The sequence below is a fragment of the Harmonia axyridis genome, chromosome 4 (genome assembly GCF_914767665.1).
Source record: "Harmonia axyridis chromosome 4, icHarAxyr1.1, whole genome shotgun sequence".
Lineage (NCBI taxonomy): Eukaryota > Metazoa > Arthropoda > Insecta > Coleoptera > Coccinellidae > Harmonia > Harmonia axyridis.
In genome coordinates this window covers 41,855,397-41,876,083 of record NC_059504.1, presented here as the reverse complement: position 1 = coordinate 41,876,083, position 20,687 = coordinate 41,855,397, and the positions used below count along the sequence as shown (strand labels likewise).

Sequence of the window (20,687 nt, the reverse complement as noted above, 5' to 3'; positions counted from 1 at the left end):
TGTGGCGGCCATTTGGCTGATATCATTTTCCATCTTTAATAACAAACCTTCCTCTTCACAATGAGATAAGCATCCATTGATTTCGCGTTGTTTTTCAATATCAAAATGAAACTTTCTATTGGAAATCGCTTTATATTGTTCAAAATATCCCTTCATTCTCTATCGAAATATTGTACTATTCACAAGTTTGTTGAAAAAATTAAACATGAAATAAATTCTTCCCATTTGAAAACTAGTGACTTTTAACTATCATTCCAAGAGGGTTGAAGGTAGGGATCACATTTTCTGCTGAAGAATTTCAATATACAGGGTGTTTCATTGGAAAACGGAAATACTTCACAGATGGCACCAAAGCGGTTCTGGAGATACCCCATTTATTGGGTCTTACTGTCTTCGTAGCCGAGATACAGGGTGTTTTATGAATTTTGCCCGTTTTGTTCTGAGGCCATATCAAACGAACCACTCTATATATTTTCTTCATATTTGGCAAATATGTTCCTAATTGAGAGCCCAAACGTATCATGCAATAACCGCCTTGAAAATCCAGGTCCGGGTCAACAAAAAATTATGAATCGTTTGAATCCTCGTAACAATACCCTGTACAGGGTGGGCAAATTTCGATGTTTTAGCACTACAACTTTTAAACCAGAGGAGATAGACAAAATCTGATACCCCATTCTCGGTCTCTTTTTCAGAGAAACTAAAAACGGTGGTATTCATTTTTGGCCACCTTCTTTTGTTTTCGAGTTATAAGCGAAAATTGGAAAAATGGCGATAAAAACTAAACTGAGACATGTACTTCAAATTCCGACAGTTTTACTGCACACATTTTCAACGTAAAAGTGAAGTTTTTAAGAACTTGGATACCTGAAAGTGGTTTGAAGTGACTTTTAACAATGAATTATCAAAAATATTGAATTCATAATTATTTCAAGATTACTTTGATCATTTTTACATTGGTTTTCATTTTTATAGCTAAACACCATAAATACCCAATAAATCGGTTATCTCCAGAACCGCCTTGGAGCCACCTATGCACCTGTGAAGTATTTCCGTTTCCCAATGAAACACCCTGTATAATTTAAATTTGATATGTTTCGAGATTTTCTCCTCGATTTTCTCTAAATTTGCATAGTAACGGAAATAATGATTTACTTGAATTTGAATTTTTCGAACTATTTATTTAGTTATTATTCATTTACTAGCTATAACCGTGAACTTGGTTGTCTAAATTTGCATTTCTGCACGAGCTGCTGAAAAAGTGTTGTCTCTGCAGCTTATAAAAAATCTTCATCGAAACTATTATACTTATGAGATTTTCTATTGTCTACAAATTCCAGAGCTTATCCTTAAATTCTTATCAGCGAACAAACTGATAAAATGACTCGAAATCAACATTTTTCCCGGAACAATAGAAAAACACTTCACTACTATTGAAGGAGCTTCAACTCACCCTAAACCGCTATCATTTGAATTATCACAGGGGTCTAAGCTTCTTCTGATTGCTGATTTCAATTTTCCTGGTATTTCCTTGACAGCGAAACGTTTTCCACCCGGTGGACGACCAGCTTTCTTTTCTCGGTGCTGCCTGAAGGGAATACTACTAAGAGTCATTTTAAGGTTTCCTGAAAAGAAAAGGGAAATTATCTTCGGAAATCGGAAAATCAATTCAATTGACAATCGTATGAAGGCAATGCAAAACAAGTCAAGATATTGTTGAACTTATCCCAGTTTTATATATACACATAAAAAATATCAATGCAGTACATTATATTGATATTCTATTATAATATCCACCCTCGTATCCACCTAAATCGGGCAGTATGTAAAGGGTGTTTTTTTAGAGCTATATATTTTTTTTTTTTTTTTTTTTTTTTTTTTTTTTATACGCATCTCTCTATAACTTTAAATTGCAATAAAACAACGATGGATTATTCGATTGACATGAATTTTATTTATCCGCAAGATAATCTTGTGGCATTACATTTTAAATATGATTTCTGACCTATGACCGCCACGGCTGGCTCGGATGTAGTCCAATCTGGACGTCCAATTTCCGATGACTTTTTCCAACATTTGTGGCCGTATATCGGCAATAACACGGCGAATGTTGTCTTCCAAATGGTCAAGGGTTTGTGGCTTATCCGCATAGACATAGACCAATGACTTTACATAGCCCCACAGAAAGTAGTTTAGCGGTGTTAAATCACAAGATCTTGGAGGCCAATTCACAGGTCCAAAACGATAAATTAGGCGGTCACCAAACGTGTCTTTCAATAAATCGTTGTGGCACGAGCTGTGCGACATGTTGCGCCTTCTTGTTGGAACCACAGCTCCTGGACATCATGGTTGTTCAATTCAGGAATGAAAAAGTTAGTAATCATGGCTCTATACCGATCACCATTGACTGTAACGTTCTGGCCATCATCGTTTTTGAAGAAGTACGGACCAATGGTTCCAGCAGCCCATAAAGCGCACCAAACAGTCAGTTTTTCTAGATGTAACGGTGTTTCGACATACACTTGATGATTAGCTTCACTCCAAATGCGGTAGTTTTGTTTGTTGACGTAGCCATTTAACCAGAAGTGCGCTTCATCGCTAAACAAAATAAAATGGACGTAGTGCGCGATACGTATTCCGCACATAACCATTATTCTCTAAATAAAATTGCACTATTTGCAAGCGTTGTTCAGTCGTGAGTCTATTCATGATGAATTGCCAAACCAAACTGAGAATAAGTCACTTGACAGCTGTTAAATCAGTCGCCATCTTGAACAGTAATGCCAACTTAAAGTTATATACCTCGAAAAAAAAAAACACCTGTTACATGCTTATGAAAATAAAAGCCTACTGTAGTGCAAAATGTTTTTTCAGTAACAAAATATTTGATCTCACTGTTAACTCTTCTGCTGTCCAATTTTAAATGATATAAAGCAATTAATGTCATAGCATAAATTAGAAATGTATAGGTATATTTATACTCGAGGAAATAATTATTGTCCGAAATGATTCACTGATTATACTTCCTCTGAAATATGAACGTAACGTTATACACTTAAAATTAGCATAAACAATAAAAACATATATATATATGGACAGTATATTCGATAGCCTTTGCCTCCACCGTAAGAAATGCAGCAGTTTCATAACTGATATTGTATAAGATGCATTACGTAGGAGAACCAAGTGCGCACTACTATCGTTAGGCCGCTGTCCAAGTGTCTAGAAGAGACTATCAGAAAGGTGATATAGCAATACATTCTTTCAGTCAGACTGAGCATTGAGCTCACATATAATCGATTTTAAGATGGTATTGGAGTACCGAAGAAATTTCAATAAAATAGGCAAGACTAACAAGGTCAGTTAAGTCTGGGTTCCCAGTTACCCGGCGGGATTCAGAGAAAATGAATAGGACAACACACTTGCCAGAAAAGGAGCGCAAACTCTCTTTATAGGCCCAGACCTTTTTGTGTTATAGGCAAATATATCTACAACAAAAAGTTTCAGGAGAAGGAAAGAACCGAAAGAGAAAAACTCTGGCAGAATCTTCCTGGGTTGGATCGTTTCAAAAAGTTTCTTTGAAACTTTGATACTGCGAGATCTGAGAAATATCTGGATCTTGTCAAGAATATGCTACACCTCACCACTGGATTCCTTACAGAGCAATGCCATATCTGGAAGTACTTAATGAGAATAAGACTAGCAGAAAACCATTTCAGATTCTGGAGGGAGGAGAAATAAACTTAAGTACACCAGCAACGCAAAAATGCTTTGGATGAGAATCTTGTATAAGTGAGTTAGTAGCCTCCTTGAAGCCATCCAAGATACTGGAGTTCATTGGAAATGGAGGGTGAGGTGTAGACTACAGCGACTAATGGTGAGAACAGTTCAAATGGGAAAACAATAGACCACAAGGTTGAGGTACAATTGAATCTCCTTTAAATCTACAATCCACGTAGAAGAAATCAAAGATTTATTGTATTCCAGTAAAACGCTTTCGAATATACGAGTGTATCTGCATTTAAAAAATATCCCATATTTACACCACATTTTCAAAACTCGTCAAAGGTTCATATCATATCAATAGTACCGACAGCCTTGTGAGATACCGGTAGGAGTTTTCTTCAACAAATTGGGTGTTTTTAGATTAATTTAAGGCTCCCACAAACCAACGCGGCAAATGCGATTATTTGTATGGCATCTAGAATCTGAATTCCACTAATTTATTATCGATTGATAGTTTGATAATCGGTAATACCTCAGAATAATAAACATAGATAGAGGAAGCATCTTTCATTTTCAGTAAGCAAATTTTGTCCCCAACATGAACTATCAAATTTGACATGAAGCGCGCGGAAATGATAACATGTCAGTGATACGATATTTCACTCAATTCGTGAGTTTCTCTACAAAGAACGCTCTTCTTATGTCCTATAGTGAATCAACGTTTCATATCGACTCAAAATATATCGAGATGAATCCCTAAATATATCAGAAATTCAGAAAACAAACTTTAAGCGCGCCAAACGACGTGAAACAACTGATGACACTAAGAGAAAAATAGTTGCCAAACCTTGGATTTCAGCAGGTAGATACAGAAAATAATGAATATTCTGCGTACTATAATTTCGACAATTAGGAAAAATATCGGGTTCCAAATATTCAAATTTGCATATTCAATTGAAAATCACTTAAATAAATATATTTCTTTCAATATTATATACATTCATAATGATATAGTAAAAATGTGGATTTAAAAATATATCACATTCCTACAACGTAATCTAATCATTTTGGGGAAATGTAAAAATTGCGTATTACTCTATGAATAGTACCGATATTGTTATTCACCCCAAAAAAATGAAAATCGTAAAACATTCTTGAGATGAACTGACAAAATGAGGAAAGAACTGAAGCGAAGTCAGAAGCTTTTGAGCGTTCGTTGATTCATGCGCCAATTACACCCTCGGAGACACAGAAATTCATTATATATATATGAGATGTGCTTTATTATGATGTCATTGTTGTCGGTTAGTCAATCTTCATTGAGAGTTTTTATGATAAGATTCCCCCTAATCCTGAATGAGCATTTAAGTGCTTATCTTACAAATTCAAATTAAATTTTAACCTAGTCAGAATTCTCGAAAAAATTGAGTACTATGCTAGAATTTTCTTTGGTTCTGTTTACTTGATCAACAGATGATTTCGCATCGAGTTTGGAACTGCTAATATATCTACACGCAGAATTTCCACTAAGTGGGATCTGTTGCCACCGGAATATTAGATTTTTTTTCTTCTTGAATTTTCTATGGTCATGATTACGTGTCAGCTTGGACACAGTTTGGGAGGAATTTTATATGCATTGGCATATGCGAATAATTTTATATGCATTTGCATGTGCGAATTCATATCTGCATATTGTTAAAAAAAAGTAAGAACGTTCTTCTTGATCATCATAACAGGGCGCATATTCAGAATTTTATATTAGTAACCAAAATGGGCCGAATGTTACTTTTCTTCTTATTTAAGCCAGAGTTCCCATTTTGAGGCAATTAAAAAATGTCAGTTCGTCAGTCCAAGGCTGCTTTCAACGATACAAATAAAAAAACGTAGCTCTGATAAGCATTCCTTTCTCTCACATACCAACAAGTATTTTGTGAACTGGAAACTTATGGTTTTCCATTAGCTGATTCTATTCATTCCATGAATATAATCTGCCAATTGAATTCTGCACTGCCAAAGGTGTTTTTCAAAGAAAAGTTTGAACGCATTTTGAAGAATAACCTTGACTTTGGACTTTTATGTGCAATGAAAAGTTTGTTAATTACTGATATTGTGCTGAAATGATAGAGGTCATAAAAAACACTGTAAACAAGAGATATATAGATTCCGCTATAACTAGGTGTTCTATCATAAACTCAACTAACACACATAAGTGTAGAAGACAGTTGTAGTATTATATTAATGTACTCAGCGGCAAAAAGTTATTTCGACAATCCAGTTTTTTTCAATGAAAACCTTCCTGTACTTTCTTGACAAGATGTATTGTTCCCTCATACAATAAATACTATTACCATAAAATGTTGAAGCAATGAAATTTATCGATTACTATGCTCGAGTAATTTCAGATTACAATCTAGAGTGATGATTCTACAAACTATATTGGCAGATAACATGCAATCGAAAAATAACTTGATTGATCCTTGAATATATTATTTGCATCACAGATTCATTTGCGTCAATATTTTCTTTATTCACTAACTTCTGTAATGTTTCAATATATTTTCTTTTATTTTCTACATAAGATGTACAAAATGATTCACTTGCGTCTATCTTTCCTTCATTCACTAACTTCTGATGTTGAATTTTTCTGTAATCCATCGTCTTTGATTTTCTACATAAGATGTACAAAATGATAAAAACGAAAACCAAAAATCTACATCTCACATAGAAAAAAAGGAAGCGCAAAACGCACACAAGAAAATAATCTACATAAGTAATTTTCGAAAAAACGAAATGATAATAACTGCAATGGCACGTACACCATTCATAGTTCACTTGATTTGCATTCTATATAATACCTGCAGGTATTATGAATACTAATAGTGCAGATCGGCAATAACTACATCTACATGTATAAGTAAAGTGATTCGAGCATTCCAAAAACATTATTAATAAACTTGAAACGCGATCGACAACATTAAAAATAATGATAAGTAACTTGGTACATTAAAAGCAAAAGATTATATACATAGATTCGTTTTTATTTCCGTTAAGTGACGTTGGATAACATCAAGAAGTCAATTTCTTTCCGATAAGTGTCATTGTTAAACGGAAATCAATACCTTATTAATCCGTAAAGGATGGAGAATAGAAAAGAATGGATTGCATCGTTAGAAAAGAGTGTATAATTCTACGAAATGGGAAATTCGATAGTAGGTAACGTGAATGCATTTAAATTAATTATTGTTAGGTACTTAATCGAAAATTCGGACTTCAGAAATATAAACTAAACCAAAATTTGGAAACTATATGAATGTATACACTGAGTCCGTAAAGTATGGAACAAATTCATTTTTAGCTAAACAGACCATTTTAGGAAATAATCCTGAAACACGTCGATTTTTGATTTTGATTCGTCGTATTTTAAAATAATAATCTAATATACAGGGTGAATTACTTTCAAGTAATGACGTCACCGTCATTTTTTTTATAAACACCTCCATTCTTTTTCAATTTCCGGATTACTCTAGCTGAGCTGATTCCAAAAATGTATCACATGTTGATTCCCATTGGTACAGGGTGGACAAAAATACAATAGTTTTGTGTGTGCTCATAAAGTAACGCGTAACATTCTTTATTAGTTAAATTAACAATATTATCAAAAATACTTATTGTCTAGCGGCAATTGGTTTGAATGTATCACCTTGTAGTTTGTTACATTTTTAGATTAATAAAAAAGAGCTGTTTCCAAACATGTTTGGTACTTGTGGTCTAGCAGTCAGAATATGAAAGAAATTATTTCTTATCAATTTAAAAAAAAACATAGTCGTCTAGTTTTTTGTGAAATGTCATTATTTGTTTAGTAATTTATTGGTGTTCAATGACAGTTTAGTGCTACAATATTTTTGGTATTCGTGAATTGCTTAGATTTAATTTATTATTTTTGTCCCCCCTGTAACAATTGGAATCATCATGTGATACATTTTTGGAATCAGCTCAGCTAGAGTAATCGGAAAATTGAGACAAAATGGGGAAAGTAATTCACCCTGTATATTAGATTATTATTTTAAAATAGGGTGAATTAAAATAAAAAATCGACGTGTTTCAGGATTATTTCTTAAAATGGTCAGTTTAGCTAAAAATGAATTTGTCCCATAATTTACGGACACACTGTATAGTTCTGCAGTCTCTAAGAACTGTAATTGGAGCAAGACTGACGAGCACTCTGACTTCACATCTGTGCTATCTCCATTTTAGTTATTTTACCACATCTTCAATGATCGTAGTTCATATACTTAGATTAAGAGCATATTTTCGACTTCAACATAAAATTCGTCAAATTACGTATAATGTTTTCTAGAGAAATTAGCAACTTCTGGCTGCAAATAGACTGGCCGATTCAACTTCACACGACGCGACGTTTTAAAATGTTTGAAATTTCGAATTTGTGTAAATCATAAATGATATTGAAACAATGAAGTCCATCAACCTGTTTCGACAGTAGACAAATTATTTGGTCATAACTCATAAATATTCGAATATTGTGCTGATGAATATGAATCATTTTATATACCGAGGTCAATGAAAGATGTTCTATAATCTATACAAACAGGTAATGGTTCCAATAGATTCATTAGCGCATGAATTTTCGTTTGTCCTGTATAGTGGCTTTAATTTTTTCAGTTTTCACTGTTCTCATCATTTTTGCCCGAACTTATGGAAAATATGATCGTTCGAATGACCTGAATTCATATTTTCCTTCGAAAACTCCAATCACTCTTATTTCGATCGAAAATTCATATAATTTTTTACAGGAAAGTCATAATACCATAGAATTCCAAACTTTGCTTAGATGACTTTTTCAGGGAATTGTTGGGATTCATAACCAAGAAAACTAACACAAACATACGGACGAAGTATCATATATCATTATCAAAAAAAATAAAATAACAAAGAAAGTTTTCCATCAATTCAGAATACAATCTTGCTGTATATTACTCGACATATGAATTCAAATTTATTTAACTGTCAAAATATATTTTTCGAAGATAGTTTCGTATACAATAATTTTGAAAAAAAAGGTTTTCGTTAAATTATGATATATAAATATATAAATGATGATATATAAATATAACGTATGGAAAAACCTCTTTTTCTCTGAAATGGTATTATTCGGTTCAAATCGATATCACTTCCTAGATGAATTTTGTTATTTATAAATAATTCACACAAAAAGAATGAAGCAAATCGTGAATTATGAGCTTTCAACAGGATAGTTTCGCTTTTGTGAAACCCAAAATAATATTTATTTTCACAATATATACCTCTCCTTTCAATCTGTCAAGTCAAAACTTCATTCGTTTTACGTTAGACTATAATATACCTAACGATAATATTTTTCAAAACTTAATTAATTTATTAAAATCGTTGGATCTCGAAAATATACGTATATGTTCATAACCTCGAAAGTAATAATAAAAGAGAGAATGGAGTCATGGAAATACCAAACAGAATTGAAGACCGGAAGTGAATATGTAAGTAGATTCCAACAAAATTGTTCGGTATCAGAAGTTAATTATATAGATTACTTTTTTTAACCGTTCTACTATTTTATTAGTTTTTTCATCTCTTTTTCTTCGCATTAATAAGAACTTAGTTGTATAATATTTAGAATACAGAAAACTTTTACATCTAACATTATTGTGTATTATAAATAAAAATTAATTTTTGAGTTTGTATTATTCTTCTGTTCATTTCAATGAAATCAATGACACGATGAATTAATTGATGAATAAATTGAGAATTATTACAGGGAATAAAAAATTAATTTCATTAACCTCACAACACTCACAACTAAAATCATCAAAATAGATAAAATCAAGTTAGTCATGCCGTTATAGATATCAATATCTCCCTTAAAATTGGCTGGTAGTTGTCTACCATTTGGCATTTCGTTGTAATGAGTATTCAATTCATTGAAATAATAAATGAACAGGAATGACAGGAATATTTTCATTCAGCTTTGAACTTCTTATTTCAGTATTTCTAACATAGGAACATACAGAATTGAGTTTAACACTAAGAAATAAACTAATAAATTTGGGATAAATGAAAATCTAAAATATTAAATATTGCAACTTGAACAATTATTGATGTTATGAAGACCAGCGAATGAAAACCAACAAAACCAATACGGCGCTTTTCACGTTTTTCTTAATGATTTGAATTTTTATGAGAAACGATGAAATAATAAAGTATAGGGTAGAATTTGGAGTGTTATTGATCACTTTCTCTTCGAACTGATCGCCCCATCATTTCGTCATAATGTCTGCAATTTTGTAATTTTGAGCCGGGATGGTCTTGAACGATAAGGGTCGACTCACTTGTGACTAATCCATCCTCAAATTCGATTTTGTCCGTCCGTTTAATTGTATATAAGATAACATTCGAGCAAAGGAACTCAGATACTTGAAATTTGAAGGTGTTCGAAATTAAGTTTTTTTTTGTTAATTTCCAAACAGCAGATTCGATCAAGATGAAATTTTTCATTTGAATATGGAATGACAATTTTAAAACTCGTGCAAAATTTCATGACGATCACATTAACATACAAAATTTTGTGTTGTTAGTTTCATCAGAACCATGAACAATTCGAGTAGAATATTTACAAAAAACCTTAATATTTCAGTGACAATAGATCCAACCTACTTGAATTTTTGCGTGAATATAAAGAATAAGATGTCTGAAACCAACTTCTTGGATTTCATTTCAATTCCTTTTCAATTGATTTCCGCATAGTTTTTTATTGAGGTAACGTCGTTTTTCTGTCAGTCGTTTTGAGGTTAAATCAAAAGTCTTTCAACTTTTGACAGAACGAATGAAGATTTCCACATGATGCCGTTGATTGGTCAATTCTTTGTATAGCGCCACCATAAGGAAAAAAAGGGGAAACGGACCCATGCCGAGCCGCGTCGTCAGAATCATCTTAAACAGAATCTAATCAGTGAACACACTAGTATCTTAGACATCGTTGTGTCTCTTGCACTATTGGAGGCCACAAATACCTATATGCAGTTATGAGGTCTCCAATAATGCAATTGCCGCATCGAGATGAATAATTTTGGATTGAAGAAATCTATTTTATCGTCCAAAACTTCGATCTTGAGAAAGATAAGATAATGAACTGAACATCTGGTGAAGATATTAAAAGTCCATAATGAACTTCGATAAGTCCAATTGATTCTGCATAATGAAACACTCAGTGAAAGAGGTTGTTTTGTAATTGCATATCAATGCAAGTTGCATATCAATGTATATGAATTGATTTTATTTTTTGCATCAAGAACCAAGTAAATTTTTATAAGTGTTTGACAATAACAAAAACATAGGATTGTTTCTGTAGTAACTTATGGATGATAAGGATTGAAAATATAGCAACAAAATATTTGCGAAAGATTAATTTCTACAAAATACTCTATTTTTGGACTTACGATGATTTTGATTTACTCTTAAATGGAATGATTTGTTTGAATGATACGTTACACTATGATTTATGATTTCCTTCTATAGAATCTTCTAAATGATTGAAAAAAGTGACTCAAAGAATAGAAATTTTGATTTGTTCTTACTGCGGAATCAAAGCAATTGCTTTAAACTCCAGTACTTTACCAGATGCACTTCTTGTCTTGTCTTGTAAAATTCAGATGAGTTTTTTCTCGAGAGGAACTGGTAGAATGAATCACTGCATATAGTAAAATTTAAATATGACACTCAAACTCTTTGAGAATATTGAATATTCGAACATTTTTTGGAAGAGAGTATTCCTGCGTTGTTCAAACTGAATATGTGTATAAATATTTCTGTCTAACTGATTTTATTGATGCAGTTATTTCGATTGTTACTGTCAAATAAAATCATTTCGTATTATATTTTATCCACGGATTCCTGTATAGGAATATTTATGTATATGAAACCATTAAAATTGCAAATTGGTGATTATATTCCTTTCCATAGTGGTTTTTAGTCTTCATAATTACAGGTAACTGAGTGAAATCATAATCAAATTAATCAAGACGTGTTCAACATGTATTTTATTCACCACCTTATGTTTGAATACAGCGGATATAGTAATATTCGATCTCAAATTATCGTACCGAAACGAATTGTTTTGTTTTTAGGGTTACCTAAGCCTATGGGTAGTAAACAACTGCGTTTGTAAACAATGGATATCATCGGCAGACGAAATTCCATTTACTAGATGTTTTTAACCACTGTGAAAACCGCAAAAAGGAATTGAGATGAATGACAAAATGAAGTAATGTAAAAAAAACTTCAGGGGTCACTTGAACTCTGCGTAGGCGGGTTTTTCGAAAGATCAATAGAAGGTAATTTCTTGAAACAATTTATAATTCGAAAGACCTCATTTTCTGTGACTAATTCCAAATCAGAATTCAAGTTAAGTCAAAGTTGAAATTAGCAATGATACACTAGATGGGAACTGTGGCAGTTTTTTGAATTATTTTACGTTGACTTGATGAAGAATGTTGTAATTCACAAATATGAAGTCCTAACTGACAGAGAAGTATTAGTAGGACATTTATATTATGCAGCATTATTGGAACTTATTATAGTATTCAATTTTTCACTAAAAGTGAGTCTTCAACACAGTATCTCAAACATTAAATTAAGTAATTAGTAAATATATTAGAAGTCCTAAATACCGAACTATAGTATCAATAGGACATTAAAATTATGCATCATTGAAACTTGTAGTATTTGAAAGTAAGTATTCAACAAGTTGTATCCAAAAATTTTCAACTCGCTTGAAGGTTCAGGAAAAAAATTTCATCTCTTAAAGTATGTTACTGAAACAAGTTTTGAACTGAATAAACAAATCCAGTTCACTGCGTAAAATATCAAGGATATCTTAAAACGTCATTTGGTAAATTCGATTTACGTCAATACTCTGAAAATCACATGAAATTAAGTCCTCATTTGACAAATTAATTGATTCAATGCAACAATACAATCATTCATCCTTTTTGAAAGCTGCCTCTTAACGTTGTCACGTTACAATTACTGCATGTGTTAATACATTATATTGGAGAAAAAACAATTGTCATATCTTTCGAACATAAATTACATCGATGTGAAAATACTAAATGGGCTTCAGAGTGAAATTTGCCACATAATTGATATGCTATGAAATTTGATACACGTTTTCACTGAATCAAAATGCATTTTCTGATCGTACATCAGCAATTTTATTATTTTTACAAGTGGCGTGTGAATGGGTTCTGCATTGAATATTTTTGAAGAACAAAATGGTACGACACTGTTTTTTTTCAAATTAAAATTATTTCTAAGATTCTCATTCATTTCTGTACAAATTTGATGTCTTGATTTTGCATTGTCCAGTACATGGTTTTCGCTTAAAAAAATTAAAATTGTTTTACTTCAGGAACAAATTGTTAAAAGTGTTATTGACAATTGTTTATTCTCATCTGTTGCTGTTAAAATTAGTTGGTTCTTGATTTTGTTCAATATGTGCTTAATCCTCCAAGGAATATGTGCCCTATTTCTAAAATATATATATATTTTTTTCATTCGTCGGCAAACTTCAAAAGTTGAGTAATAAAGTTGGATTTTTACTTTCAATCAGTTTGTCTTTGAGCATGTAGTTCGGCACGTTATGTTGCAGGTGAAAATGCGCATATTGGGTTGTTCCTCCAGCTGCTAATGCTATGACACTTTTCTGAAGGTGGTGAAAAAATACTGAAGAAATTATTAGGGATTTTTGGAACGATTGGCTTCGTCTGAATAACAATAATAATATTTTATTACACACAAGTTGTATGAAGGTGTGAACGTTATAAATAGTCTCGTAAACAGTGGTGTGAGGTAGTAAAATAAAAAAATCGATTACTTACTGATTTCAGAATAATGGATAGCAGGGAGTGAGTTTCTATTTTTTTTTGTTTGGATTTTGTACAATATCTCAACAACCATTAGTTTCTAAGACATATTGCTTACTTTTTGAAGAAACGACCAGACACTTGAATGTATGAGAAAAGGTTACCGGTTAATTTCAAATGTTACTATTGTTTTTTGTACATCTTTATACCCTCAAAAAGACAATATGAACAGAAGATCCCCTCAAAGCTAGTTTTTTAGTTATAAAGTGTTCAAAGTAGACATAGCGTTAAAAGCATCAAATTTTATATGAATAGTTTTTTCGCTGTACTTCTCAGCTAAAAACTCTTCTTCATTTATCGTTAAGATTTTTTTGAAATTTTCAGGAGTATTTGTTGTCTTTACTTCTGACTAGACGGAAAATGTATCTGGTTAGCTGTTGTGCTCATACAATGTTTTACTTTTATCATTCTTTTATTATTTCGCTATTATCATTGGAATATTGAAGTCAATATAATATAATAATAGCATTCTTGAATGGGACTGCACTTTCCAGCAAGCCTTTCTGCTCTGAAGTGACATTCAGTCAGTATCGTCGGCTAAAAAGTTGATATCGGTAACTTTGTTTCTTTTTGATCATTATTATTTTATTAAGGTGTTATAAGTAATGTGTTTCGTGAGGCGTTATCTTGAACTTTTTCCAGAAAAGCCTATAGTCATGTAACTTAGCGGTCAATGAACAATAACTTTTTTAGCTGCAAAGTAGCAACAAGCTTATCAAATCTGTTCACTGGTTCAAAAGTTATGATAATATTACATTTTTAGCTTTTATCGCTATTTCTACTTTGAACACCCTATAACTTTGGAACCAGCGTTGACCAGAATCTTCTGATCAGTATTTCTTATCGAGGGCATTTGAAATTAACCTCCAACCATTGTTTATGCATTCAGGTGATTGGTCCTTTGCTACAATTTGGAACCAGGTGCAATAGTTATCTAGAAGTTTCGAAAAATTGACAATTCTGCGGATATAGTCATAGGAAAAGATACAAATTTAATCAATTGAAATACAGAAAAATGGGTAAACTTCAGTACCAAGGGTACCGTATATCTTCTGGGCCAAAGCCCAGAATGACTTCAAAGCAACCCTGGTTGATTCAACAGTTAATAACCCTTCAACATCATTTCGGCAGTTGCTAGGGAGAAAATTCGAAGGTAATAGGTGCAATTCGAAGGACAATTACAATTCAAACTAGTTTGATTGGGATAATCGTTCAAGTTCTCGGTAGAATCAATCAAAGTGGTCCGACCCGACCTCACTTGGACACCAACTTATTCAGTATTTAGTTTAATTACGCGTTTTCGTCGAGAATCTGCCATCTCCGTCCAACATTCCGATCGAATACTTAAACGATGTTTATGCCCTTGTCACATGACCAACATTGATGATATTACGAGAATATTCAAAACCCGATAACCTCTACAGGTCCTTGCCCAATTCACACGTATTGCGACGAACGAATTGAGCACGCACAATTTACGCACAAATTATCTAGGCCCAGTCTCCTGCAAGGTGAAAATCTCAATGTTGAGTTATCAGAACGATGTGAAGGCGCTAAATTTAACCAGAAAGTTGGCCGACAGCGCAACAAACAACACATCAAAATAAAGCACAGATCCCACTGGCATGTCCGATCGGACTTTGATAGCTCATCTCGAAACGGCCTCCGTAGGTACTTCTCATGGTTACTTACTTTGACGGAATCAAAAGGCCAATTTTCATAACTGTTTACACTATCGTATGCACCGCGACACTCGAAAAACGCTACAGCGCACGCATAAACAAAATAAAGTAGGAACGAACTGCGTCGAAGTCGTCTTAGAACTGAAGAATGCACATAAACACAAGATCCGTGATGTCGAAATCAAGTGCGTCATGATAAGCATGCGTACTAACGTACCGTGAATTCGGTATCAAGTGGATTTTCATAATTATTTCGGTTATATTCGAATATTTTTGTTTACCGCACGTTTTCGGTAGGTATAAAATTCGAGTTACACGCGTATAAGGCGAGAAATAACGCCGAGAGGCATTAGCTTAGTGACCTCCGCTTATCGGTGACAGAACCGGACTAGTATCGTTACGATTTTGGATAATCGGTTGATGGGAATCGAGGCGATTTGTTTTTGTTTTGATACTTAGAATATTTGGTGACTCAGGTGACTGTCCTCGATTTCTCAGTAACCGATTGATTGTCTTCTGCGCGGGTTTTGTTACTGTGTCCCTTCGCCACCTGTTTGATAGCACACAAAGTTTTATTTTGTTAGTTACCTTATAATCTACAAGGTGTAGTTGAAATAAATCCATTATTTTCGCATGAAAAACAAGACTTTGATCACCATAGTCAGAATGATCCGATTTAGGTCGAATATGCGCCGTTTTGTTCGATAACTTGTTGCTATTTTGATTGTAAAATAATTTTGCCTCTTTCATAGAAGCCCCCGTCTCTATCAGCAAAAAATTGAGACAGTAAATTTTCACCAGTATGGACAGGAATAGATGGTAATCAGTTGGTGGTAGGTGCGGACTATAAGGTGGAAGCATAAGAACCACTCAACCGAGCTCCTGAAGCTTCTGGCGAGTCACTATCGATGTGTGTGTCCAGGCGTTGTCTTGATGGAACACAATTCCTTTCCCATTTCTCAAAGCTAACCGCTTCTGAGCACTTGCTTCCTTCTGACAGTCCAATAGTTGACATTAGAGTTCCAATAAATCCGCCGATTTATCGCGTTTCGATCACAACCGTTTTCGCTTGATGTTGTCGTAAGTGATCCACTTTTCATCACCAGTCACCAACCGCTTCAAAAATGGGTAGAAATTCGGTCCATGAGGTTTTTTGCGTTAATTCTTGGGGTACCCATTCACTGAGCTTCTTCTTGAGACCAGCCTCATGCAAATGGTTCCAAACGGTTTTTTGTGCAATCTTTGAAATCTTGGGCAATCGAAACAGTGCTTACATAACGGTTGCACTCGACAATGTCTATGATTTTAACGCCTTCCAGTGAGTGATGTATCGAAATTACCGGAATCGACGAAACCAAAATTGAGTGTGATTTTATGTTACACTATCAAGACAATCTTCACATTTTTAGCCGCATTTTCGACGTTGTTGAAGAAAAATAGTAACATAACGCGTATATTCTCTTTGCTAGTGTCCAACTATGACGAGCGCTCAAACTACATAAATAGAGTCAACTAATCACAAAACTGTCAGAAAAGTTTTTGTAGTACGAAATCTCATCTCATCTCATCCCATCTGTTGGAACCCGATCAGACTTATACAACCGCGAGATGCATATAACTGAAGCCATATATTGGGAAAATAATGGATTTCTTTCACTCCACGTAATATTCAGCACAATCCTATCACGTTTTCAATTACATGATTCTTATTTTGTGGATGTCCCATAGTTGTCGTGGCTCAGAATGCAAAAATATGTTCACCATATTTTGAAAGACAATTAATAAACATTCGACATTATTCTGAATATTGCCTCCATTGTTGAAATCACAGAATATACAGGGTGATTCACCGGGATGGCCTATTAGACGTTAATGGAAAACTAATCATAATTTTGAGCTGACAATTGGCATATTGGGGTTTGAGGCAATGATTCTTCTCCCTAAAATATTTTTATATCTCTTCAACTTCCGGTTATACCGAAAACAGACTACTACTTCCTTATTTCAAATGGCAAACCTAGTATCTTATTGCATCAATAGATAGCTTTGTGATGGCAATCTCAGCAATATGCCATACCTTGGGTAAAAACTCATTCTTATGAAAAAAATGGTGGCGATGAGGACCCACATTTTTTTTAATTTTACGGCAGAAAAAGCTTATTTCGAGAAAAAATTTTTTTTCCATGTACAGGGTGTGCATAAGAAGATCATGAACTTGGACAACTCAAATTCATCAAAACTCAACATTTTCAAATTAGAACCTATATTTTATCAGTCAATTCCACGTACAAAAATAGTGGGGGTTACTTAAGCAAACCCTATACTATATTGAATACTTATCGAGAGTTATCGAGGAAAAACCTTAAATTACTAATACCTACATAATAGGTAATCAGTGAAAATGAAAAAGGTGAATTTTATAGATTCTTATACGTCGATGTTGAAGTTTAACGAATTTAATGTCAACAAAAAAAAACGAAGCATACCATTTGATAGTTTTTACGAATTTTTTCTCGAGTAAAACTAGAGTCTATGCGGTTCAAAAACGATCAAAAACGACATCAATATTTGAAAAACATCAATTGATTCTTGGTCAGCTAGCAGAGTTCTTAGACCATCATTAACACTAACGCATTCCAAAACAAAAAATTGCAAAGTGATAAATTTGGTGTAAGGTTACAATTATCGCCCAAAAATATACAGTGTGTCAGTTTGAAAAAAGAGGTAAATTTTGGTTCGTAGGGGGATATTTGATTCAAATCAATTTGAATCAACCTTGTAAGCATGATGACAGCCACCCCTAAAATCTTAAATGAGATGGGAGGATGTGACACCTTGTTTAGAAAATAATAGGATCGCCTTTTCAAAAATGCCGTACAATTTATATTTCTTGTTAGTACTTTTGAAAAATAAAAAAAAGAAAGTTGAATAGTTACAATAGCGAAAGTTACAATAAGAGTTGCTACTAGAGACATTGAATTTAAAAAAAAACAGGAAATATAAATTGGAATAAAATGAATAATAATAAAAATAAAACTTCTAGTTCCAATAATCTGAGTAATGTAAAGTTGATGATAGTATCTGCTTATTCATACCATCGTAAATATATTATCAACGAATCGACAAAGAAGTCCGATACTGTACAGGTATCATCTAGCATATAAACTTAAATGTTCATGAAACGTAATTCGCTGCGACTGAAATCAACAGATAAACGATAATTATCGTTCCTTGATACAGTTGAGTATAAATAAAAAATTTCGAGGAGACTAGATATATAAAACACGAGAACAATGGTTTCATTGTCTGAAAAATGATTTAATTGAATGCTCATCATGAGCTGTAAAAAATTTAAGTTTATTCGCGCGTTAAGGTATGAATTCTGTTTTCTATCATTTGATTTCGTTACTCTATGTTCAAAAAATCAGGCCTTTGCTCCGTATTAGGAATAACTTTTTGAAAATTTTTTTTAATATTATTCACCAGATACGAACATTTGGTAGAGGATCTACTATCCTCTTCTTTATAATTGATCTCTCATTGTTTGTGGAACGCTTTCCATTTGACATCTTTCTCTAGGAGTATATTTCCAAAAAATTAATTTTGCATGAAGCTTAAATATTTTGTTGGTACGGAATTATATATTTTTTTTTCATATTCCTCTTAATTATCTATAGTTCTGATATGGCTAACACGAAATTTTGCACAAAGCTTGAAATAGTTTTTTTATAATGAGCAAGTTTCAAGTATGGAACGCCTCAACAATGTGAATACCACCATAATATCGGCCATATTGCGGGATCTTTGCACACAAAATCTATAAAAATCTTGCAATGCATTTCCGAGATGAATTAGTCGTTCCATACTCAAAACTTACTCGTATATACTGGGAAAATATACAAGGTGGTCCAGATTTTAGTTCAATAACTTTGGCGTCGGATAGAACAACTTTTTTAATGAAAAAATGTCATATAAAGTTCCGAATTTAACATCATTAGATTTTTTCATTTGATCGCATTTAAAGATCGACATTTATCAATTTGAAAATGGTGAAATTTAATGGTGTTAAATCCGGAGACCTTGGTGGCCCACCGAATATTTTAGTTTTCATTATTTTATTTGTTATAGAAATTGTTATGGTTTACTTTAAAAAAACACAAGTTTATTTTACAACTTCTAAACTAATGGCAATAAAAAATGAATTATTACACTAGATTCTACTAAAAAAAGCATCTGAATGATGTTTTTGTGTTTTGTAAATAGTGCCAATAATAAAGAAATTATGAGAACTCTTCATTTCTTGACATTTTACAATTTCCTCATATAGCTTGAAAACAGTTGAACTTATGATGTTGTGGTTTTCACCAAAATAATTCTCTAAAAGATCGATCCCGAAAATTCCATTCATTTTTTTCTAGCTCAAAGGGGTTCCACTCACTAGACAACGAATTTGGGACACCCGATAAATACAATGTTTCAAATTATTTTTTATATTAATTCATTTCTTTTGTTCAGTTATTCATTTATTCTTTTAAATACTTTTATTCGGGTTGTTTTATTTTAATACCATTTTCTGGAGTTTTATCTGTGCATTTTGTAGTTTTATCTATAACCCTATATTTTTATCTATATTTTTGTTATTTTATTTGTATTTTGGCTAATGGCCTTAGCAGTCGATGCGGAAAATTCATTGAGAAAAACACTTCACAGCAACAGATGGTTTATTAATACTGTGCAATGAATTCACAGATTTTTCAAGTCAAGCTACAGTTATGTGGAATTAGTTATTTATCGTTCAGGAGCTCTAAAGGATGCTAATAAATATCATTCTACCATATAATTTCAATAATTTCGGTAATTAGGTTGTGAATACATTGAAAAATAGGATGCGCACTTAGGAATCTGACTTCAATTTTTTTAATGGCCGTGAAGAATTTTCCTAAGTAGAAGCTCAGGACATAATGTATTGACTTATTTCTTCATTATCGTTTTATAAACAAAAAATGCCATGACAACGAACTGTTTGCCACCGCCTAGACATAATCAATATATTATGGCAGTATTTTCATTGGCTTTACCGTATAATAAATCTTTTTTTTTTTAAACGTACAATAACAACGTCCTATTCCGACTGACAGCATCATCGAAAAGTTCTTCTTTTCATCCCCCGGAAAGAAAAATGTTGCTTTGTCAAAGATGAATTACTTTGCCGTTCGCCATAGAGGGAAAAGATTTAGTTCAAAATTGATTCCTACAACGTAATGACCTTGCTCGAGAATATAATTCCCGAATCTTAAGGGTTACAAAT

General features: G+C 32.9%; 1 protein-coding gene across 5 annotated transcripts in view; it reads right to left on the bottom strand.

The window, feature by feature from the left end:
* The window catches only part of LOC123677546, a 102,876-nt gene that overhangs the window by 28,213 nt on the left and 53,976 nt on the right, over window positions 1-20,687 (bottom strand). For 4 of the 5 annotated variants that reach the window (XM_045614125.1, XM_045614121.1, XM_045614122.1 and 1 more), the window contains one exon: window positions 1,454-1,625. In XM_045614125.1, coding sequence (XP_045470081.1) covers window positions 1,454-1,614 — 161 coding nt within the window. In that variant the 5' untranslated portion in view covers window positions 1,615-1,625. Of the gene's footprint in view, window positions 1-1,453; window positions 1,626-15,389; window positions 15,713-20,687 lie in introns of those variants that run through there. The other variant, XM_045614124.1, reaches the window with a different exon arrangement.